Source organism: Salvelinus fontinalis, chromosome 19 (genome assembly GCF_029448725.1).
Source record: "Salvelinus fontinalis isolate EN_2023a chromosome 19, ASM2944872v1, whole genome shotgun sequence".
NCBI lineage: Eukaryota > Metazoa > Chordata > Actinopteri > Salmoniformes > Salmonidae > Salvelinus > Salvelinus fontinalis.
In genome coordinates, this window is record NC_074683.1 from 11,197,063 (window position 1) to 11,219,498 (window position 22,436).

The window sequence follows — 22,436 nt, forward strand, 5'->3', positions numbered from 1 at the left end:
TCATGTCGTTGTTGGTAATCAAGCCTACCGCTGTAGTGTTGTCTGCAAACCTGATGATTGAGTTGGAAGCGTGCATAGCCACGCAGTCATGGGTGAACAGGGAGTACAGGAGAGGGCTGAGAACGCACCCTTGTGGGGCCCCAGCTTTGAGGATCAGCGCGGTGGAGATGTTGTTTCCTACCTTCACCACCTGGGGGAGGCCCATCAGAAAGTCCAGATCCCAATTGCACAGGGCGGGGTCGAGACCCAGGGTCTCGAGCTTAATGACGAGTTTTGAGGGTACTATGGTGTTAAATGCTGAGCTGTAGTCAATGAACAGCATTCTTACATAGGTTTTCCTCTTGTCCAGATGGGATAGGGAAGTGTGCAGAGTGATGGCGATTGCACCGTCAGTGGACCTAAATGTGTCATCGGTAAACTTAATGATGGTGTTGGAGTCGTGCCTGGCCGTGCAGTCATGAGTGAACAGGGAGTACAGGAGGGGACTGAGCACGCACCCCTGAGGGGACCCCGTGTTGAGTATCAGCGTGGCGGATGTGTTGTTACCTACTCTTACCACCTGGGGGCGGTCCATCAGGAAGTCCAGGATCCAGTTGCAGAGGGAGGTGTTTAGTCCCAGGGTCCTTAGCTTATTGATGAGCTTTGAGGGTACTATGGTGTTGAACGCTGAGCATTAGTCAATGAATAGCATTCTCACATAGGTGTTCCTTTTCTCCAGGTGGGAAAGGGCAGTGTGGAGTGCAATAGAGATTGCACCATTTGTGGATCTGTTGGTGTGGTATGCAAATTAGGGGGTCTAGGGTTTCTGGGATAATGGTGTTGATGTGATCCATGACCAGCCTTTCAAAGCACTTCATGGCTACAGACGTGAGTGCTGCAGGTCAGTAGTCATTTAGGCAGGTTACGTTAGTGTTCTTGGGTACAGGCACTATGGTGGTCTGCTTGAAACATGTTGGTATTACAGACTTGGACAGGAAGAGTTTGAAAATGTTAGTGAAGACACTTGAAAGTTGGTCAGCGCATGCTTGCAGTACACGTCCTGGTAATCCATCTGGCCCTGCGGCCTTGTGAATGTTAACCTGTTTAAAGGTCTTACTCACATTGGCTGTGGAGAGCATGATCACACAGTCTTCCAGAACATCTGGTGCTCTCATGCATGTTTCAGTGTTATTTTCCTCGAAGCGAGCATAGAAGTAGTTTAGCTCGTCCGGTAGGCTCGTGTCACTGGGCAGCTCTCGGTTGTGCTTCCCTTTGTAGTCTGTAATATTTTGCAAGCCCTGCCACATCCGACAAGCGTCGGAGCTGGTGTAGTACGATTCGATCTTAGTCATGTATTGATGCTTTGCCTTTTTGATGGTTCGTCGGAGGGCATAGCGGGATTTCTTATAAGCTTCCGGGTTAGAGTCCTGCTCCTTGAAAGTGGCAGCTCTAGCCTTTAGCTCAGTGCAGATGTTGCCTGTAATGTATGACTTCTGGTTGGGGTATGTATGTTCAGTCACTATGGGGACAACGTCATCGATGCACTTATTGATGAAGCCAATGACTGATGTGGTGTATTCCTCGATGCCATCGGAGGAATCCCAGAACATATTCCAGTCTGTGCTAGCAAAACAGTCCTGTAGCTTAGCATCTGCTTCATCTGACCACTTTTTATTGATCTAGTCACGGGTGCTTCCTGCTTTAATTTTTGCATTTAAGCAGGAATCAAGAGGATAGAATTATGGTCAGATTTGCCAAATGGAGGGCGAGGGAGAGCTTTGTATGTGTCTCTCTGTGTGGATTAGAGGTGGTCCAGATTTTTTCCCCTGTATATAGCCTCGTTATTGTTATTTTATTGTGTAACTTTATATTATTTTTTACTTTAGTTTATTTGGTAAATATTTTCTTAACTCTTTCTTGAACTGCACTGTTGGTTAAGGGCTTGTAAGTAAGCATTTCACAGTAAGGTCTACACATTGTTTAACGGTTTTCGTCGTCTGAAGAAGAGTAGTCGGACCAAAGCGCAGCATGGTAAGTGTTCATGCTTATTTATTAGAACAGAACACTATAACAAAATAACAAGAGAATAAATGAAACCGAAACAGTCCTGTACGGTGCAAAACACTAAAGATAAAATAACTACCCACAAAAACCATGTGGGAAAAACCTACCTAAGTATGGTTCTCAATCAGAGACAACGATAGACAGCTGCCTCTGATTGAGAACCACACCTGGCCAAACACAAAGAACTACAAAACATAGAAAATGAACATAGAATGCCCACCCAAATCACACCCTGACCAAACCAAAATAGAGACATAAAAAGCTCTCTACGGTCAGGGCGTGACACATTGTATATGATGCATATGACAAATAAAGTTTGATTTCATTTGAAAATAGAACCCAGACCTTAAACCCAGACTTGGGACCACACAGCCTCCACTGAATAGCAGGCTAGTGATTGGTTTGCAATGCTTGCAGTTAACCACTGATTCCTTCCAAACCACTCATTGTCGAATTTGCGATTTCCAACTTATTGTGTAACGTTTATGTCCAATTGCCAATGAGCACCGATACGTTTTATCTATAATTTCTCTTCGTATGAAAAGGATTAAAAAGGATTTGCCAGTAGACTGTCAACTTGATTCATGATGATGACTGCTAGCTAAGATTTTGAAAGTATCAGTCCAATCAAAGCTACTGTAGATATGTCATTTGACATCATTTTATCTGTGGCCAATGAACTTGCGCCTTCTTGGATGGGCACTTCTAATGTAACTCTATGGCAGGACCCAAGGGGCTTGAGTTTTCTAGCCTTAGATTTGGCAGTGACGTAGTGTCCCCATGAGTGACAGAACATTGAGCCAATCACAGCGCAACTAGAGAACATTACCAACCCCTGCACTCTGTATTATCCGCTGGCTGCCCCACCACCACAGAAAGCACTGAGCTAGGCTGAAACCCCTGCATTTTGGCTCAAAAAAGAGACCATGTTTGTATGCAGCTATTTTGCTTGCAAACTGATGTGACAAATTAATGCAAAAATAACATGCAAAACATGCACCCCCCCCCCCCAAAAAAAAATATTTATTTTTTGCAAAAAATGTTGCGTCTCTGCCGCTGCCTCTATTTAGCCTCGTGGGGCCAGTTTCTCAGACACAGATTAAGATACATAATATAATCAATATTTGTTTTTTTTGTCAGTATTTGTAGGCCTCCAGAAAGTATTCATACCCCTTGACTTGCTTCACAATTTGTTGTGTTACGGCCTGAATTAAAAATGTATTAAATATATTTTTTCTCACCCATCTGCAAACAATACCCCATAATGACAAAGTGAAAACATGTTTTAAGAAATGTTTGCAAATTTATTGAAAATGAAATACAGAAATATATTGACATAAGCATTCACACCCCTTAGTCAATACTTTGTAGAAGCACCTTTGGCGGTGATTACAGCCATAAATGAACTTGGGTATGTCTGTATCGGACCACCAGCTCTAGGCAGAGTCTGGGTAGTTCCATATTTTTTTCGATTTCCCAATGATGGAGCCCACTATGCTCTTGGAAACTTTCAACACTCAATAAATTGTTTTATACCCTTCCCCAGATATACAGTGCATTTGGAAAGTATTCAGACCCCTTGACTTTTTCCACATTTTGTTACGTTACAACCTTATTCTAAAATGGAATAAATAGTTTTTTCCCCCTCATCAATCTACACACAATATTCCATAATGACAATGCAAGAACAGGTTTTTGGCAAATGTATATAAAAAAAATGAAATATCACATTAAATAAGTATTCAGACCCTTTACTCAGTACTTTGTTGAAGCACCTTTGGCAGCGATTACAGCCTCGAGTCTTCTTGAGTATGATGCTACAACTTGGCACACCTGTATTTGGGGGAGTTTCTCCCATTCTTCTCTGCAGATCCTCTCAAGCTCTGTCAGGTTGGATGGGGAGCGTCGCCCTAGTCTGAGGTCCTGAGCTCTCTGGAGCAGGTTTTCATCAAGGATCTCTCTGTACTTTGCTTTCCCTCAATCCTGACTAATAGTTCAATCAAATAGTTTCATCAGACCAGATAATCTTCTTTCTCATGGTCTGAGAGTCCTTTAGCTGCCTTTTGGCAAAGTGGAGTGTCATGTGCCTTTTACTGAGGAGTTGCTTCCGTCTGGCCACACTACCATAAAGGCATGATTGGTGGAGTGCTGCAGAGATGGTTGTCCTTCTGGAAGGTTCTCCCATCTCCACAGAGGAACTATGGAGCTCTGTCAGAATGACCATCGGGTTCTTGGTCCTCTCCCTGACCAAGGCCCTTCTCCCCTGATTGTTCTGTTTGGCCGGGCGGCCAGCTCTAGGAAGAGTCTTGGTGGTTCCAGACTTTTTAATTTAAGAACGATGGAGGCCGCTGTGTTCTTGGGGACCTTCGATGCTGCAGACATTTTTGGTACCCTTCCCCAGATCTGTGCCCCGACACAATCCTGTCTCAGAGCTCTACAGACAATTCCTTCAACATCATGGCTAGTTTTTTGCCCTGACATGAACTGTCAACTGTGGGACCTTATATAGACAGGTGTGTGCCTTTCCAAATCATGCCCAATCAATAGAATTTACCACAGGTGGACTCCAATGAAGTTGTAGAAACATCTCAAGGATGATCAATGGAACTAGGATGCACCTGGGCTCAATTTCGAGTCTCATAGCAAGGTGTCAGAAATGTCTAAAAACCTGTTTTCGCTTTGTCGTTATGTGGTATTGTGTGTAGATTGTAAATTTTTTATTAATCCATTTTAGAATGAGGCTGTAACTAACATAAGAAAATGTGGGAAAAGTCAAGGGGTCTGAAAACACATCACAATTATATCTATGAGCTCTACAGACAATTCCTTGCATGTAAGAGTTTCTGCTCTTACATGCACTGTCAACTGTGCACATGCACATGTCCAAACAATTGAATTTGCCACAGATGGACGGACTCCCATCATGTTGTAGTGACATCTCAAGCAGTGGAGGCTGGTGGGAGGAGCTATAGGAGTACAGGCTCGTTGTAATGGCTGGAATGGAATAGACAATAACGGAGTCAAACATGTGGTTTCCATACGTTTGATGTGTTAGATCCTTTCCATTCATTCCATTCCAGCCATTACAATGAGCCCGTCCTCCTATAGCTCCTCCCACCAGCCTCTCAAGGACGATCAAAAATAAATAAGATGCACCTGAGTTCAATTTGGAGAGTCATAGCAAAATGTGAATACTTATCTAAATGAGATATTTCTGTATTTAATTTTCAATAAATCTGCAAAAATCTTTAAAAACATGTTTTCACTTTGTCATTATGGAGTATTGTGTGTAGACGGGTGTAAAAAGATATATATTTTGAATCAAAGCTGTAACACAACAAAATGTGGAATAAGTCAAGGAGTATGAATACTTTCTGAAGGCACTGTATATTTATTTTGGTGACACCTGAGGCCCTACTTAAAACTAGGCCAAGGTTTCAAGGTCAAGTCAAAAACAACTTTCTTCTTTTATGAACAGTCTTGGAGCGAAATATTTGATTTATTTCACACATTAACCATGACTTTATAGTAAAAATATATATGTTTGGTCTTAACCCGCAAATCTGGACTTTGTGGTTGATTGAATGTGACTCTAGGTTGCCCTCTAGTGGGACAACGCACCTCTAATAGGCTTTTCAGCTGAAGAGAGGATTTTCTTTTCTATAGCTCTTTATTTAAACCAACATGTATGTAGGCCGCAGTATTGTGATCTATTTAGCCATGGGCGAGGTTGATGGGTTTTATTTAACAAATGATGTGATTCAGTAGCATACTGAAAGGGTCCTGGAAACGCATGCGTTTATGCATATCTGGCGGTTGTGTTTCATTGGGGTGGAGCTAGAGATCATTGACACGTAAGAATCCTGCTTTAATTTTAAGAAAGAGGCTACATAGGCCTACGTCTTTTTAGTAGCGAAGGATGGCATTTTTGAATATAGTCAGCTACTAATATTTTGTATTTGGTTTGATGTACATAATTATCCAAAGCGACTAAATTGGGCGGTGTGTAGGCTGTAGAAAGGGCCTACATAGTCAACGTTGAGAATGAGATTCTCAATGTTTATTTCTCTGCTGAGGCCGATCGGCCCGGTTATTATCGGTATTTCTTTGGGATTTACCTTAAGTTTACTTAGTGTGAATTGGGTGGAGGAGTCTTGTTTCCTCAACGGGAAAGCGAGTAAAGAAATAAGTTTGTCCCAAGATGGGAATTCAAAAGGAGCAAGGAGACCCAATTCGATATCGACGGTCAAAGATGTGGACGCCGAGGAAGATTTTGAGCCAAGAATAGTGCCATATAAACCAGTCCAACAAAGCAAACCAAATAAACTTTTTCGGTAAGGATTCAAAAATCATGGTTTGAACCGGAATAGATTAAATGTATTATTTATAACATGCTACAACAGTGTAGCCTAGATCTTGTTTTGCCAGTTGACTGTGATGTCTGTGCCATTATTGCCCCGAAATCTTCAGCAAGGATATTAGGCTATAAGATATGTTGCCCCTTTTCCCGTGAAAACTCGTTACAATGTTGCCAATTGTCATTCGGCAGTATGTGAGCCTGGGTTAATTAGGCATGGTTGTTTCCCCATCTTTCTTTATCCGTTTTCCAATTGGTTTGCAGTATCTTTAACTCCTACACCTATTAGATGTCAAGCACACTTAAACAACATCAGATAGCAATTTATGAACAATATGCTTTTTTTATGTAGGCAATTAGCACAATTACATGTAATATTAATCAGTCAGTATTGGAGTAGGCTTTTATTGTGCCCACAAAAACAAAAAAATCTTTGAAAGGCCAACATTCCTGAAATGTTGAACTCATTTTACATCCTTCACCCTATCTGTGGCATTCAGTCTCCAGCTACCAGAGTATACACAGTATTTTTGTCCATAACAAACTATTGAAAAGTTTTATTGATATCGTCTACCTACTGTATGTGGAAGAATACTCTGAGAATGGCTTGCATTGAACATTGTACCATGTGCTTGACTAATCTTGTGTAGCATGCACAGCCAAGTTGTTGTGGTGTAGTACCCTCGACCATGAATTTATTTTCAGCAGTATTTGGGCAAATAATGATGGCTTAGGAGTAACTATTACTATACAATGTTATTATAACTTTATTCTGTGCTGTAACATGACTTACTTACTTAGTCCTTTGGGTCCCTGGTGGGACATAAGACTGTAACAATCTTCTGCCGCTGGAGTCTATCTTTGGCTACAGCTTGAAGAGACCCATCTCTACTAGCTCAGCCTGTAACATGAAGAACTGCCTACATTTTATTAGACAAAATATGCAAGGATCTTTTCTCATCATGACCTTCACAACAGTGTCTGTGTAACACTATTTGGTTTGATCTGAATAAAAATAAAAAAACATATAAAAACATATATTTTTTGTTTTCAATCATTTCATGGGGTTTTAGGAGATTTTGCCCCTACTCCTCATGGACAGCTAGCCAGTAAAAGAGATGTACTGGGTAGATGTGTTTGTGTATTTCAAATGATCACACAGACGGGTTGCTCCATTGCATGAGATAGAGCTTTGAGCTGCTGGGCTGGGGCCCTCCTCTCGTACGGACTCTTCAATCTTGGACTCTGTCCGATGACCAGGTTTCAAAGACAGACAATCCTTAATCAAATCCCAGAAGAACACTGGACCTTGACTTCAATTAACCATAGCAAAACAATTACTGATGGGCTTATCTACTGTGTGAATGATGGCAAGTGTTGAGCATAAGAACATGCATGACAGGGTTGCTTTCGCATGATGAACGAAGACTTTAAAAGTTCATTCTTAAATCATTGAAATGCTGAGCTGCAATTGAAGTACTAGTATATTTGCAGTACTATGTAGGAATATATGGACAATAACTCTGTATGTTATGTCTTTGTATGCTTGTTTCTCTAGCTTTAACTTTTCACATTGAACATAGCTGCAATCACTTCATGAGAATGTGTATGTTTTCCAGGGCTAAGTACATCAGTACAGAGCTGGGGATCCGGGAGCGCCTCTTCGTAGGGATCCTGACATCCAAAAGCACCATCAACACAATGGGAGTGGCCGTGAACCGCACCATCAGCCAACACCTGGACACTGTGGTCTTCTTCACCGGCATGCGCAACCGCAAAGTGCCCCACGGCATGTTCGTGGTCACCCATGGGGACGAGCGGCTCATATGGAACATGTTCCAGACCATCAAGTACATCTTGGAGCACTATATCCATGAGTATGACTGGTTCTATCTGGCCCAGGATGACACCTACACAGAGGCAGACCGGATCAAACAGCTGGTGTCTCACCTGAGCATGGACCGGGAGCTTTACATGGGCAGCCCTGAGGAGTTTATAGGTGGGGAGATGGAGGGGAGGTACTGCTACGGTGGTTTCGGATACATTCTGTCCCGTACCCTGTTACTCCGGCTCAAACCGTTCCTGGAGAACTGTAGGAATGACATCCTGAGTGCCAGGCCTGACGAGTGGCTGGGCAGATGCATCATTGATTATGCCAACACCAACTGTGTGGATGAGCATGAGGTAGGTTATGTATTATGGTCTTGTACAATTAAGTTCCATGGCGAGAATTCTGTTTTATGGGTTTATGATCCCTTTGTCCAAGAGATTAGGCCTAGTCCTAGACTAAGATGCATTCATAATAGAGATTCTCTATTCAAAGTGTCTTTTAGTCCATGACTAGGCTTAATCTGTGTCTGAGAAAGAAGCCCCAAGTGTTAGTCAGGAAGTGAATGTTTCTTGTGTCAACATACCAGACCTGGGTTGAATACATACGTGAAATACTTGAGCGGGTCTTGATTTAGTTCATCCAGTACAATAGAACAAATGGATAGTCACAAAGTGGACATTTTAAGTATTTTACATATGCATTTGGCTCAGATGTGCTCTGAATTGAAACCCTAAGTCAACTGTCATTCACTGGCATCTCACCCAAAAAAGATGAAACAGAGACGGACTTTATGAGGCCTCATAAACTTTACGCTGCCCCCTAACATGTAACTCAATCCGCTAGTGTAATAGGCTGGTTCCTGCTCAGTGGAAGCTTGACACACACACACACACACACACACACACACACACACACACACACACACACACACACACACACACACACACACACACACACACACACACACACACACAATATAGTAAATATTGACGACGGTATACTCAACATAAGATCCATCTTTTAAGATCCACCAGCCTCATGTTCAAACACTTTATTGCCAAACCACATTTGTCTTGAAATAAATAAATACAAATTATAATAGTGATATCTATAGAATAAGGCATGTTGCACCATAGTAGTGCTATAACATAGTTATAACATCCATCAGTGTTTTAACACTGCATTTTCTATAGAGAGAGAGTTGTCTGGCTGGCTGTCTTTCTCGTCACACTGTGGCCCCCGATGGTCCTCTCTGCTGTGAAAGGGAGCTTTGGTTCTCCTGTTCTGCACTGACAGGCAGGGCCCCAGTGGAGCCCTGTCACAGTCACATCCACACCGCTTGTCCAAGTGACAGTTTAAAGACTGTGTACCTTTTAAACTAACTACACTGATTTAATTTATTTGTGTATGTTAACCTTTTTGGCTCGTAGTGTGGCCCTTTCACATTACACCTGCATTTGTTCCAACAATACCCCATTCTATAACAATACTATTTTAGAACCTTTTTACATAACGAGTAGTTAATTCAAGACAGTTTGCGTGTGCCTTAACCTTTTTCTGTGGTATGTTAACTTCTATACCATTTTCTCTCCTGTGGTCTGGCATTTGAGCAGGAAAACATGTTGTTTAAGAGTCTGTAGTGGAACAGAAACAGAGGGCCTGTTTCACTGCTGCACGGTTGCCCATCATGCCTCAGGGCCAGCACGACTCCAGCAGGGACCGACCTATCTATGAAGGGAGAAGTAGGGGAAAGGTCAGAAGAAAAAACACGGGAGAGTGTTATTTGGAAGTGTGACTCACATTCCAAAGAACTGCTTTAGAGCATATTAAAAAAAAAGGTTCCTCAGTTATGTGTTGCGGTGGCATATTCTGTAGATCTTTGCCATTCTTGAGATGTTTAGTTGACACATTTTACAGTCCGTCGGTCGGTGACCTCTACTCATGCGACTTAATTCTTTGTTCTTTTAATAGCTTGATCAGATCGGATTCACTTTTACTTCCGACCCCTTCCTAATTGGTTAACATCTTAACGTGCGTACTGTGTTTATCCTAAATGGCCGTCGCTTTAGATTAAGTGGAGTCTTATTACTTATTGTGGTCATTTAGGTGTATTTCGTACACTGATTCCTCTTAAGTTGTTGACACCATACATTCTAGCAGTGTTTTTCCTATGAAGCCATTTCAAAATGTTTTTTTAATAAGGGCATGTCCAGGTAAAAGAACCCATGAGAACCAACATGTAAAGTTCATAGAAGTTCATGTCAAATCTGTTGTCAGCTAAGTCAAAATATATATTTTTTAATTAAGGCATATTCTTTTTTCAACCAAGCAAGGGTTTTGATTTCTGGTCAAACAGATGGAAAAGGGATCTTTGAAAAAATTACCTGAAATATTCTTAAATGATCAGAAATACTGTGGGGTCCAAAATTATTGACACCCTTGATAAAGGTTAGCAAAAATGACCTTATAAAATATATAATTCAAATACTGAGCTATATTGTATGCGAAACAAATTGGGAAATTATATTATTTTATACTAATACAATTGCTCAGAGAATGGTTTTGTTTAAAAACGTATACTTTTTTTATCAAAAAGGTAGTGGTCAAGATTGACACCCTTGTTTTCAATACCCCACCTTGCAAAGATAACGACACAGCTTTTTTTCTAAAATCCTTCCAGATACTTGATATCTTTCATCTGTTCTTACTGACTGCACTCTTCAATTATGTCGTTTACTGATTGAGAGGATCAGGTCTGTCTGTCTAGCAGCACAGCCAATGTGCCCATATAGTGTGAGCACTGGGAGTCTAGGCTACATTATTTTAGCTCCCCACTCATGCTGCATAGAAGTTAACACACTTGAATAATGCAATATGTAGAAACGTATTTACTGTTCGCAAAACAATGTCCATACAGTCTAGAACACTTTACAATGCAAGAAGATACCGGTACCTTCCAGCTTTTTTTAGGCTAACTTTCCTTGCTAGCTTACAGCAGAAGTAAACATCAATTCACTACCCTAGTACTTTGTTTATGATAATGCGAGCCATAATCAAACTATGCTGATTTCAAAGCTGATTGACACCAAACACTTTTAATTCAGTTAATCGTTTCTCCCTCACGTCTAAAGATGGCCTACTTTTGTCTGTGTCACATCCTTCCCCTCACCGATCTCAACTGACTGTGGAAATGTGCCTTGTGAATGACGTCATTACTGGGTCTTTCAGAGAGAGAGGGCACTTTTTATAAAGTAATACATTTCTACTTCTATGCAAATGTTGTTGATCAGTACAATAAAATAAGTCCCAAATGGAAGGGACACCGATTGTTTGTTTGTAATCTGTAGCCCCATGAAATCAGTGCAAACAAGCTCAAAAACCCAATGCATGCACACACTCCTATTTAATATGCATTCACCTGTATTGATAATAGCCCTGGGTTATGTCTTGATTCACACACTTTATCAATATAGATGTACCACTCCAAATAAATGATTACCATTATGTTATGAAGTAGTTAGATTGGTCAAAGTAAAGTCGAATAGTTTTAGTGTATAATTGACTCATTAATGCAGACATGGCAATCTCATATTTCAAATGTAATGATATTGAACTCAAAAGATGCCTAACGGTTGAACAGAGCAGTAGCTGATTTTATTTGTCTGTGACTTTTGCTAATTTGCCTTTTTTGCCGTGGTATTGTTTTGGTATCAAGTATCATGATGGTATAGAGTAAGTCAAAATTCTGGAATCGTGACAACACTTTTGTTACGTGAAATGAGAATGCATGAGCAGAAAAGAACCCCACACCTACTGTAAAATATGGTGGTGGATCTTTGCTGTTATGGGGCTATTTTGCTTCCACTGGTCCTGGGGCCCTTGTTAAGGTTAAAACATAAACAACTGGCCTCCCGAGTGGCGCAGCGGTCTAAGGCACTGCATCGCAGTGTTGCGGCGTAACTACACCCTGGGGTTTGACCGGGAGTCCCATAGGGCGGTGCACAATTGGCCCAGCGTCATCCGGGTTAGGGGAGTGTTTGGCTGGGGGGGCTTTACTTGTCTCATCACGCTCTAGCGACTCCTTGTGGGGGCCGGGCGCCAGCAGGCTGACTTCAGTCGTCAGTTGAATAGTACTCCGACACATTGGTGCAGCTGGCTTCCGGGTTAAGCGAGTGGGTGTTAAGAAGCTTGGTGGGTCTTGTTTCATAGGATGTATGACCTTTGCCTCTCCTGAGCCCATTGGGGAGTCGCAGCGATGAGACAAGATCGTAATCATGAAATTTGGGAGATAAAGGGGGTTAAAATTATTAAAATGTTCTTTCCCATTTAGTTTAATTAGATTCAAAACCAAACATAGCATCCCCTACCCCAATGAAGGCTGTTTTTTTTGGGGTCCTGCCCAATGCATTCGCCAAGTAGCAGCCTATGGACAAAGGATTTTGCTCGTGAGACTGTTTTGAAATAAATGTGAATCCCCAAAGCTTTATTAAAAGATCAAGTTTGGGAGCAGAAAAACAGTGAGCAGACATCACCTTTTGATCATTATTTCAGCCAGCTCCCATTTTATTATTTTGATTGTGCCTTAAACCCCCTCCATGTACAAGTGTCCATATGGCCATCAGAAACAAGAGATGAGATGATGCCGGTGACCCTCGTATTTAGAAACATTTACGTTATTTTCTTGTAACAATTGCTTGTTTTCCATTTAATTTGATTAAAACCTGAACTTTTTTAGAATGATTCACCATCCTTGGCTTTATGGTTGAGAACATCCATGGCTCACATGCAATGCAATTTAGAAGCTGTCTGCTATTCCTGGAGAAGTGCAAATGCGATCTGTATGATCCTTCCATGATTTTTTATAAATCATTATATTTAGGAGCAGTAGCCTATAACGGAGTGGACATTCCCCCTTTCTCTTTATATTGGCTCCTGTGAAAAGTATGGATGTGCGTAAAACCTACCATAATCTACATTGTCTGGTGTATGTACTATATTTTAACAGCCTATTTAAAACAAGTTGTTTTAGTTTTGATTATTATAAAAGAAAATCAGCCGTATCAATAGTGACTTTAATCTTGTTTATATACAGCGTTTGGCATGTCCATGGCTCAGACATGGCAGAAATAATGTAATTTACATAGGCCTAGCCCCTATATCGGTGTGAATGCTATGTTAAACAATGTTGAACTCTTGCAATTACATAGAACAATGTGGACTGCAAACATGCTCAAGATATTTAGCAAAAATAGGATAGGCCTACATTAAAAAATGTTCTGTAGGCTATTTAACAAACTAGGCTATAACGGACTAACATTCAAATTGAAGTTGATGACAATGCAAGACATAAGACCGGAAATATACACAACTTGAAGCAACCACATATTTAGCCCAGGAGCATGTTCTGATTGGCCTCAACACACCTACAACTTATTTATGAATCAAAACCCAGCCCTTTCTCGCCACCGCCAGCTACTGCGCCCATAATTCCAACTGTGAAAATAGCTAAAATATTTCTGACACACCCCTAGACCATTAGCGCTACCGCCAGCACTAAGATTTACATTGCATTAGGTTTGTTGAAATACAGCCCAAAAATGTATAACTCAGTCTTTTTGTTTTCACCCAATTCCCACTTTGCTAAATGTATGTCGATCTTTGTTTTCAGGGGCTGCAGTACTACCATTACGAGATGGGCAAGAACTCAGATCCGAGTAAGGAGGACAATATGCAGTTTAAAAATGCCTTCACTGTCCACCCGGTGTCTGACCCTGAGCAGATGTACAGAGTACACGAGCACTTCACTGAGATCGAACTGCAGAGGACATACGATGAGATTAAGAAGCTGCAGGTAAAAACAGTCTAAACCTGAACACCACAAAACATCCTCTGTTCAGTGAACACTGACTGCAGTCTGTCTCCCTGTCTGTTTTAATTGAACATCAAGCGCTGAAGGCTTATTTATTTCAGGACACTGTTTGTTTTGTGAATGACTCAGCTGTCTTGGTTGAACATAACCAGCTTTTAATTGTAGCCATGCAGTATCACTAGTATAGTTACATGCACACAATTATTGTGATAATCGAATATTGTGAATAGTCAGATTTAATATAATAGTTTGATTTTTAATTATTTACATGCTTTGCAAGAATAACTATTTCCATAATAATCCTGTTTACAAGGGCACATCTGAAATCATTTGATAAATGCAGAAAATCGGCATTCAAAATCATGCGACCCTCTAGCGACCAATCCTATTTGATTCCGAGTTTGGATATATAACGTTTGTATGTGAGAACTATTTCTAAGATCCATACTTTCAGTTTTTCCGAACTCACTTCACTCGCGGGAAAGAAGGAAGCGTGTGTTGTTTATGCACATGCACCAGATCAAATACCAGGTGTTTTAATCGGCGTGTGCTTACTTCAATTATGACCGTACGCCGATTAAGATAAGCAGAGTAAGGGGTTTACATGACTAATGCCATACTCGGCCTGTTGCCATAATCAGTTTAATATCAAGTTATTAGTGTGCATGTAAACATACTCACTGTCAGGTTTTGACTTTACAGATGTATTTTATTTCTTTACATCTGTATCCACAGACGGAGATAAAGAATGTGAGTGAAGTGGCTTATGATGGCAACCGTAGCGCCCAGTGGCCCATTGGGATCAATCCTCCCTTTGAGCCCAAGTCTCGGTTCGAGGTCCTTCGATGGGACTACTTCACAGAGGAACAGGTGTATTCGTGCATCGACGGCTTCCCCAAGTGTGAACTGCGCGGTATTGATCGTTTGGACGTGGCCGACGTCATCGAGATAGCCATGGGGGAGCTGAACAAGAAGTACAAGCCTGTCCTCCACTTGAAGAAGCAGCAGCTGATCAACGGCTACCGGCGCTTCGACCCCACTCGGGGCATGGAGTACACCCTGGACCTGCAGCTGGAGGTAGTCAACCAGAAAGGCCACAGTCGCTCCATCACCAAGAGGGTCCACCTGGTGCGTCCCCTGAGTCGCATCGAGATCATCCCCATGCCTTATGTCACAGAGGCCACCAGAGTTCACATCATCTTACCGCTGAACGTTCAGGATCGAGATTACGTCAACCATTTTCTTGAAGTGTTTGCCGCAAATTCGTTTGAGACCAGTGAAAACGCCATTTTGACTTTCCTGTTCATCTACGACCCATTCGAGGCCCAGCAGGTCAACCAGAATGACATCTTCGCCAGTGTTAAAACCCAGATCAATGCCTATGAACGCAAGTATCCAACAGTGAAGATCCCGTGGATAAGTGTCAAGACCGAAACCCCCTCTCAAATCAAATTCATGGACATCATCTCGAAGAAGCACCCAGTAGACACTCTGTTCTTCATCGCGAACGTCAACACCAACGTCAACTCTGAGTTCCTCAACCGTTGTCGCATGAACTCCATCAACAACTGGCAGGTGTTCTTCCCAATCCACTTCCAGGACTACAACCCAGACATCGCCTTCCACAACCAGGAGCCCCCACCTGCAGTAGACCTGGTCAAGGACGCCGGACACTTTGACCGCAGTTCGTTCGAGGAGGCGTGCTTCTATAACACTGACTACATGGCGACGCGCACGCGCATGGCCTCCGACGTGCAGGAGAACGAGGAGATCCTGGAGACCTTGGATATCTACGATATGTTTGTCAGGTACTCAACCCTGCATGTGTTCAGGGCTGTGGAGCCAGCCTTGCACCAGAAGTACCGCTACCAGGCCTGTAACCCTCGGCTAAGTGAGGACATCTACCACAGGTGTGTCCAGAGCAACCTGGATGGCCTGGGAGCCCGTTCCCAGCTCGCCATGCTGTTATTTGAACAAGAGCAAGGAAATAGCACTTGATCACGCCCCTCTTAGAAACTTCACCTAGAATGTGTGTGTGATTGTGTGTGTATGTATGTTTGCGTGCGTGTGAATGTGTGCATGTCTGTTTTAAAACTAATGCAGTACATTCCTAAAATATTTAGTTTTTTTACTGAATACAAAAAACCCTGCTGGAACCAAATAGGTTTGTTTTGAACATTGAAAGTATTTTAAACCTTTGATTTGGTGGTCATGCAGGGATGCCTATATCAATATTTTTTTATATATTAGAAAAGTTCTACATACATTTGATGTTGCTCTCAAGGGTATGGCTTTAAACCTGCACAGCTTTTGATACTTGGTCCTTTGCAGTTTAGTAATCACTACTAAAGCACATCTCAATATGTGTGCCTTTTTTAATGTCTGTCGGTCCTCTTGTATTTTCATGTCCATTGTCATATCAAGCAAAAAAAGTAGATTTACATGTATTCATTTATCAATATTTTGAGGCCTCATATTTCCACACTACACATTTCATATTTTAATGTGTAAGCTGGCATCTGAAATATAGATTCACTCTACTCAAAGATGTTAAACGGATGAAAGCTTTATGGTACTGACGTAATCAGATGCAGCATGAGATTACTGTTAGGCTAAGAGGATTGGACAATAATGTGTCGGTACTGTAGGGCACCATAGGTGGGGTAGAAAACTAGCCTGTAGGGTCTCTTTAGGAGGCTGCAGCATTACACATTCTTGAAGAAAAAAAACATATGATTGTCTGTTATTTAGAATAGGAAATCATGTCATCTTTATCTGTTACATTTCTATCTGCAACACTCTAAACATTTCTCCCCTCTGAATACACGGTTAGATACTGTATGTTTCTCTGACCATATTGCTGGAGAGTCCTTGAAAATAACTGAGGCCAACTTTGTGACTGGACTAGTTCACATAAGTTGATGGTTTCAGTATGTTACACACTCAAATGTGATCTCAGTAAATTAAAGTAGCAATTTGAAATCAGTTGAATTTAAGAATGTAGTTATTGAGGACAATCAGGATTGTGGTTTGTAATGTATACATTGGTCGTCAACGTTGTAACATGAATGTTATTACATTTCTATTGCATCAGAATATACCTGAAGACATACAGTTGAAGTCCGAAGTTTACATACACCTGAGCCAAATACATTTAAACTCAGTTTTTCACAATTCCTGACATTTTGTCCTAGTAAAAATTCCCTGTCTTACATCAGTTAGGATCACCACTTTATTTTATGAATGTGAAATGTCAGAATAATAGTAGAGATTGATTCATTTCAGCTTTTATTTCTTTCATCACATTCCCAGTGGGTCAGAAGTTTACAACACTCAATTAGTATTTGGTAGCATTGCCTATAAATTGTTTAACTTGGGTCAAACGTCTTTTTTATGGCGTTTTTGGAGCAGTAAAACCGTAGTCATGCGGTTGTATGGCAGTTTTGGAGCACGACCTGGCTTGTGAAGGTCTACACATTTTTTTCTGAAGTCTTGGCTGATTTCTTTTAATTTTCCCATGATGCCAAGCAAAGAGGCACTGAGTTTGAAGGTAGGCCTTGAAATACATCCACAGGTACACCTCCAATTGACTCAACTTATGTCAGTTAGCCTATCAGAAGCTTCTAAAGCCATGGCATCATTTTCTGGAATTTTCCACGCTGTTTAAAGGCACAGTCAACTTAGTGTATGTAAACTTCTGACCCACTGGAATTGTGATACAGTGAGTTATAAGTGAAAAAATCTGCCTGTATACAATTGTTGGAAAAATGACTTGTCATGCACAAAGTAGATGTCCTAACAAACTTGGCAAAACTATAGTTTAAGAAATTTGTGGAGTGGTTGTAAAAGTGTATGTAAACTTCCGACTTCAACTGTACATAGTTTGAAATCCCATTGATATTGACATTTCCCTGCAACATTTCCGCCAAGTTATAATAATAATCACTATTATTATTATAATTATTGTATATATACATTTACATGGTACCACATTGTAGCCCTCAATATGTAATAGTTTGGCAGCAAGCAAATAGCTGTACACTGCAATTTCCACTCAGTATTGTGCAAACAGAGGCCTTTTGAGTGGGTGCAGCAGGTACCAGTAACCTGAGAAGTAAAATATGTGCAATACTGTATAGATTATATTTATATATGAACAAATTATAACTGTCCATTCAAGGACCGGGATTATATTTGTTTGACGTGTTGCAAATTGAGAATATGTTCTAAAGTTATATTTATAAAGCTTATACCAAGCCAATATCCTTTGTAACACTGAATGTGACATGGCCTACATTAAAGGTAGACAGTGAAGTGACGTTGCAACGAGCAGCAGCGCAGATGTTGCGATGAGACGCAAGACTTCGTTCTCATACAGTCACACACAGTGTCTGCGCATGTGTATGGGTTGGTACGGGACCGAAACGACTGACAAGTTTAGCCTTGCGCTTCAACGCTCTTATTTTTTTGCGGAAGTTGACCCACTATGTTGTTGACTTTGTGCATCTATGTCCTTTCACTGAGTCTACAGTACCTTTTAAGACTTAACTGATATTACTGTATTGTGTATAAATGAATACACTACATTTTAAAGATTTGATTTGTATTGTATTATACTGAAAGAAACACTATGGACACTGAATCTATCATGAAATGAATACATACTGAAAAGAAACAACCAACCCTTGTAAATCTAGATTTTACATGTACAGTGCCTTCAGAAAGTATTCACACCCTTTTACTTTTGTGTAACTGATCTACACACAATACCCCATAATGTCAACGTGGACTTTGGTTTGTAGAACATTTTAGAAAGGAATGAAAAGTCAATAAGTATTCAACCCCTTTGTTATGGCAAGCATAAATAAGTTCAGAAGTAAAAATGTGCTTAACGAATCACATAGGTTGCATGGACTCATTCTGTGTGCAATAATAGTGTTAAACATTATTTTTGAATTCTACCTCATCTCTGTACCCCACACATACAATTAATTATATGTAACTTCCCTCAGTCGAGTAGTGAATTTCAAACACAGATTCAACCACAAAGATGTGGGAGGTTTTCCAATGCCTCGCTAATTACACTTTGGATGGTTTATCAATACAGCCAGTCACTCGAAAGATACAGCCGTCCTTCCTAACTCAGTTGCTGGAGAGGAAGGAAACTCCTAAGGGATTTCACCATGAAGCCAATGGTGAATTTAAAATGGCTGTGATAGGAAAACACTGAGGATGGATCAACAATGTAGTTACTCCATAATACTAGCCTAATTGAGTGAAAAGGAAGCCTGTATAGAAAAACTATTTCAAAACAGGCATCCTGTTTGTAATATGGCACTAAGAATCATAAAACACGGGACGAGATGTTGAAACTGTCCATTGTGCCTACAAAATACTACAAAAAATGTGGCAAAGCAATTCACTTTTTGTCCTGAATACAAAGAGTCATGTTTAGGGCAAATCCAATAAAACACCTTATTGAGTACCACCATCCATATTTTCAAGCATAGTGGTGGCTGCATCATGTTATGGGTATGCTTGTAATTGTTAAGGACTGGGGAGTTTTTCTGGATAAAAAAGAAACGGAATGGAGCGAAGTACAGGCAAAATCCTAGAGGAAAACCTGGTTCAGTCTGCTTTCCACCTGACACCGGGAGATTAATTCACCTTTCAGCAGGACAATAACCTAAAACACAAGGCCAAATTTACGCTGAAGTTGCTTACCAACAAGACAGGGAATGTTCCTTAGTTGCCGAGTTAGTTTATTTACTTAAGACAACCAAAAAAAGTAGATTTAACAATGAAAATTGTTGTCTAGCAATGATCAACAACCAATTTGACAGATCTTGAAGAATTTTGAAAAGAATAATGGAAAAATGTTGCAAAATCCAGGTGTGGAAAGCTCTTAGAGACTTATCCAGAAAGACTCGCAGTTGTAATCACTGCCAAAGGCGCTTCTACAAAGTATTGACTCAGGGGTGTGAATACTTATGTAATTGAGATATTTCTGTATTTCATTTCAAATAAATTATTTAATTTTGAATTCAGTCTAACACAAGAAAATGTGGAATAATTAAAGGGGTATGAATACTTTCTGGAAGCACCGTATATGATTTTCCAAGATGTTTTGTAATTGCATCCAAAATGCTTCATATGCATGTCTATTTTGCTAGAGACCATTTGAGATTATAATACATTATGCAAATTCAGAATGATGAAGCTCAAATAGAGATTTCCATTGTTTCCCTTGTATCTGATGTGTGTAAATATAATATGTAAGGGATAATCCACGAGGGGCTATGCGTTCTATGAAAAATAATGAACAACGTGGAAGGTGTGACCTTCCACGGAGTCGCATTATTTTCCAGAGAATGCATAGAGCCCCGAGTTGATTATCCCTTTTATACCATGGCTATAATTTAACACATTTGCCACTAGAAATGTGTTAATTTGCCTGTAGAAATGTGTTCAACATCCACTGAAGTAGCTAGCAAGTTTACTAGATGGCTAGTTGCCATGGTCACCAAACAGACTTGCTAGTTTAGCTAACCAAACCAATCAGGCCTAGCTTGTTATTATGAAAATCGAATTCAACAATACCAATACTGTTTTAAATTTGACTTTTGCTTTCAAAAGCAACTAAAAAAACATGTAAAAATGAGCTATAGCCATTGAATTCTACCGTGCAAATATAGCATGTGTTATTTAAGCAATAAGTCATGAGGGGGTGTGTTATATGGCCAATATACCATGGCTTGTGGAGTGCCTGGATACAGACCTTAGCTGTGGTATATTGGCCATATACCACAAACACCCGAGGTGCCTTATTGCTATTATAAACTGGTTACCAACGTCATTAGAGCATTAAAAATAAATGTTTTGTCATACACGTGATATACCACGGCTGTCAGCCAATCGGCATTTCGGGCTCGAACCACCCAGTTTATAAAGGCAAATAATGCCCACTCTAGAATGCCCTTTGAGCCAATCTGGAAGGAGTATTCAACAATGCCATGATATGTCTTCTAATTGTTACGACAAATCTTCAGTTATTTGCTTTGTTTAGGCGAGGCGATGGCGTAATCGACATTTCCTGCTTTGCATTTTTCACGGTTGACTATTCTCTGTTTACTACCAGTGCAAGTATTGGATTCAGTTTATTTGAAGTGTCCAGTGTACTATAGTATGTTTCTAACGGTAGTGTTAACCTAACTCATTATTCATCTAATTGAGAAACAGTGACCACTTGGAAATTCAATCCATATCCTCCCCGTAAAGCAGCTGACCCAAGTCTGTCCAGACCTATATTAAAAGGTCCTGTGTACAGCACAAACGGTAAATGATGTTTTTCCCCCGTCTATAGGATATCCGTTACAAAACAAGCAACCGCAGAACATTTTCTACCTACAAATGGAAAATGAAATAATCATTGGTAAATCTTCTGTTACAAACATTTTGCATGTCATATTTCTGAGTACATCATTATTGTGTAGATACAATAATCAATGGTATACTGAAATCCTCAATGAACTGTGAATTATTGTAATGATGAAATAAAGAACTAAAGTGGGAACATTTTGTCTTAGTTCCTTTTTTAAAATGTGTGGTTTGGTAATGAACTAGCTTGTACAGTAGAAATGGTGAGCGGGGCATTACATTTGGGAGGCAGTGGAGTCAGCAAAGCTAATGTTGTCCTTTAGGCGTCAGCAAAAGAGCACAATCATTCAGCCATGGTCAAATGTCGGATGTTTATCAAACATGTGAAAGACCAAGTTACTTATGATATGTTTAAAACTGCACAAGTTTCTAAGCCAATACACTATATTATATTTGGTATATTCTGTATATCTTATCCTTCCTATTTATACTGAACAAAATTATAAATGCAACATGTAAAGTGTTAGTCCCATGTTTCATGAGCTGAAGTAAAAGATCCCTGAAATTTTCCATACGCACAAAAAGGTTATTTCTCTAAAATTTTGTTTACATCCCTGTTAGTGTGCATTTCTCCTTTGCCAAGATAATCCATCCACTTGACAGATGTGGCATCACAAGAAGATGATTAAACAGCATGATCATTGCATAGGTGCACCTTGCGCTGGGGACAATAAAAGGCCACTAAAATGTGCAGTTTTGTCCAAACACAATGCCACAGATATCTCAAGTTTTGAGGGAGTGTGCAATTGGCATGCTGACTGCAGGAATATCCACCAGAGCTATTGTCAGAGAATTTTATGTTAATTTCTCTACCATAAGCCGCCTCCAACGTAATTGTAGAGAATTTTGCAGCATATCCAACTCACCACAGACCACATGTAACCACACCAGCTCAGGAC

The 22,436-nt window shown here is 40.5% G+C and overlaps 1 protein-coding gene across 2 annotated transcripts; it reads left to right on the plus strand.

Annotated features, from left to right (window-relative positions):
* Positions 1-5,651: 5,651 nt before the first annotated feature.
* Positions 5,652-21,673, plus strand: LOC129816357 (chondroitin sulfate synthase 2-like). 2 transcript variants are annotated; one of them, XM_055870758.1, is made up of 4 exons: positions 5,652-6,377; positions 8,020-8,584; positions 13,900-14,082; positions 14,836-21,673. In XM_055870758.1, exons 1-4 carry the CDS (start codon positions 6,088-6,090, stop codon positions 16,096-16,098), a joined length of 2,301 nt encoding a protein of 766 aa, XP_055726733.1. In that variant the 5' UTR covers positions 5,652-6,087; the 3' UTR covers positions 16,099-21,673. The 2 variants fall into 2 exon arrangements, with proteins under 2 accessions (XP_055726733.1, XP_055726734.1); XM_055870759.1 differs by having other exon boundaries at positions 5,652-5,897.
* The last annotated feature ends 763 nt before the right edge of the window (positions 21,674-22,436 follow it).